Here is a 2500-nt window from a genome sequence, read left to right on the forward strand (position 1 = left end):
ATAGAAGGAACGAGCGAAGAAAAAAAAAGAAAATAAATTAATGATAACGCTGGTAAAACAAATAATGATAATATACAAAAATAACAATGGACGAAAAGTCGAGAGATATAAAAATATTAAGGAAGAGAAAGAAAAAAAGAAGAAACGAGAAAAGAAAAAAAAAAACAACAACAAAGAAAAAAAAAACCAGAAATTATACGGAAATAAAATTAATAGAAAGGTATCCTCTGTATATATAGTAGTTAGTCAGTGGGTCTCGAGAAAGTTGTACAGAAAGTTTTCTACTTGTTTATGAGAGATTGACAGAGAGAGATAGAGAGAGAAAGAGAGAGAGAGAGAGAGAGAGAGAGAGAGAGAGAAATGAGATTTGTCGTATCCATACAACACCTAGTTAAACACTTGCACGTAGAGAAACAGAGATAGAATGACAGGTAGACAGAGAGAGAGAGAAAGAGAGAGAGAGAGAGAGAGAGAGAGAGAGAGAGAGAGGTGGGGGGAGGATGAGTGCTCTCCCGCAAGTTAGGGGAAGGGAAAGCAGCATAATTAATCGCACGATGACGCACGTAATTAATGTCTCTCGCTTGCGGCTAAATTAATCGGCCGCCCTTGAAGAGGTCCCACTCGTAATATCGTCGTTTCTCTCTCATAGCTCCGGTACTCATGTAAATTTTTTATACTAGCTCGAACGGTTTGTCTTAATCGTGATTATTAATTGCGTTAAAACGCAAACGGAGGTGTCTCCTTTAAGTATCCTCGAATAATGGACATTCCTTATTGTTTTTTCCTTCTCTCTCTCTCTCTCTCTCTCTCCCTCTCTCTCTTTAATTATCTTTTCCTTTTCTTTACCTTTTCTTTTTTTTCTTTTTTTTTATTTCTTTTTGTCGCGAACAAATTTAAATATTATGATGCTTCCGACATTTAATTGTTTATATATTACATATAATATATATATATGATGTATATAAAACAAACTTTTTTTATTAAATGAAAATGTTCGTTCATTTTCGTTTTATTTAAAGGAAAAGAAAAAGAAAAAAGAAAAAAAGAAAAGAGAAGAAAAGAAGAAAATGAAGAATGAAAAAAGAATATAATTGTTTCTATTAAATAAATACAATTTGTATATTTTATCTTGAACGATAGTAAATAACGGAGAATTATTTTTTAGACTCGCGTTGAATCGTAATTTTTGATTCTGGATTTTTTATTTCTCTAGTTGATTTTATATATATATATATATATATATATAAATATATACGTATCCGATTTATAAATTTAATCAATTTCGGACGAAACGTTAGGGGGAGGGGAGGGTAAAAAAAAAGAAAGAGAATAAATAAATATAATGATGGAACGATAACGAGCGTGTATTTATTTATTCGACTATTCGACTTTAATGAACGATACAATCGTATTTTCCATTGGCGTTCAACAGGTCATCCAATCAGATAATGGACAGTTACGAGCATATTTAAATGACTATTTGGATTTTTTTCTTTGTTTTGCAAATTTCATTTTGTATTAGCCTCGTTGAATTGATCGTTTTTCTTCTCTCTTTTTTTTTTCCTTTCTTTCTTTCTCTCTTTAATTTTTATCAATAACAATCGACGTTTAAATAGTTAGTAGTAATCCCAATTGTATCTTTCCTTGGACGCAGCTCTTTGCCGGGACCGCCTGCATGTTCAAGTCTCAGAACAAGGTTTGTTTACCAAAAAAAAAAAAAAAAAAAAAAAAAAAAAAAAAAAAAAAAAAAAAAAAAAAAAAAAAAAAATATTTTTCCTCTAAATTTTTCTCAAAAGATTTGATTCTTTTCTATTTTTTTTTTTGTTCTTTTTTTTTTTTTTTTTGTTTTCTATCGCACATAAATACTTTCTCGTCTATGATGTTTACTTTGGTGTTTTGGTGTGCGTGCGTATGTATGTGTATTTGAAAAAGAAAAAAAAAGAGAGAGAGAGAGAGAGAGAGAGATAGAAGAAAAAGAAAAAGAAAACAGAAGAAAAAAAATCGCCAATCCAAATTTATTTTTATTACTCACGAAAGAACGCAAATTATATTTATCAACAATACAATTATATTTTATTATATTATTTTAATAAAGAAGCATGTAAATATTTTTTTATTTGACAAACAAAATTTCTTTTTTCTTTTCGTTTATACATCGACAATTAAATATCAAAGTTTTGTAATTTATAAAGTTGATTATATCGAACAAAAATAAAACATTAAAAATTATTATTAGAAAAAAAAAAAAGGAAAAAAAAAGAAGGATCAATTTAGATCGTAAGAGGGATAAGTATAATTATCTAAAAAATATTATCAAAGATCACGATAGTTAATCGTTATTATTATGTATCATTAACAATCGCACATTGATAAAAAAAAAAATATATATATATATATATTTCTTTCTCTACTTTCTCTTCTCAATTTTTCGTATCTATTTTGCCTTTTTCTACAACGTTCCACTTAAAAAAAAAAAAAAAAAAAAAAGGGAGAGGAAAAA

General features: G+C 28.2%; 1 protein-coding gene across 7 annotated transcripts in view; it reads left to right on the plus strand.

The window, feature by feature from the left end:
• Nucleotides 1-2500, plus strand: part of LOC124426903 (ras GTPase-activating protein raskol) — a 187982-nt gene that overhangs the window by 82940 nt on the left and 102542 nt on the right. For 5 of the 7 annotated variants that reach the window (XM_046969133.1, XM_046969131.1, XM_046969135.1 and 2 more), the window contains exon 3: nucleotides 1655-1696. The exons of the other annotated variants lie outside the window; for them this stretch is intronic. In XM_046969133.1, the coding sequence (XP_046825089.1) occupies nucleotides 1655-1696 (42 nt within the window). The remainder of the gene's footprint in view (nucleotides 1-1654; nucleotides 1697-2500) is intronic. 7 annotated transcript variants of the gene reach the window in all.

This window comes from Vespa crabro, chromosome 9 (genome assembly GCF_910589235.1).
Source record: "Vespa crabro chromosome 9, iyVesCrab1.2, whole genome shotgun sequence".
In the NCBI taxonomy this organism is placed as follows: Eukaryota; Metazoa; Arthropoda; class Insecta; order Hymenoptera; family Vespidae; genus Vespa; species Vespa crabro.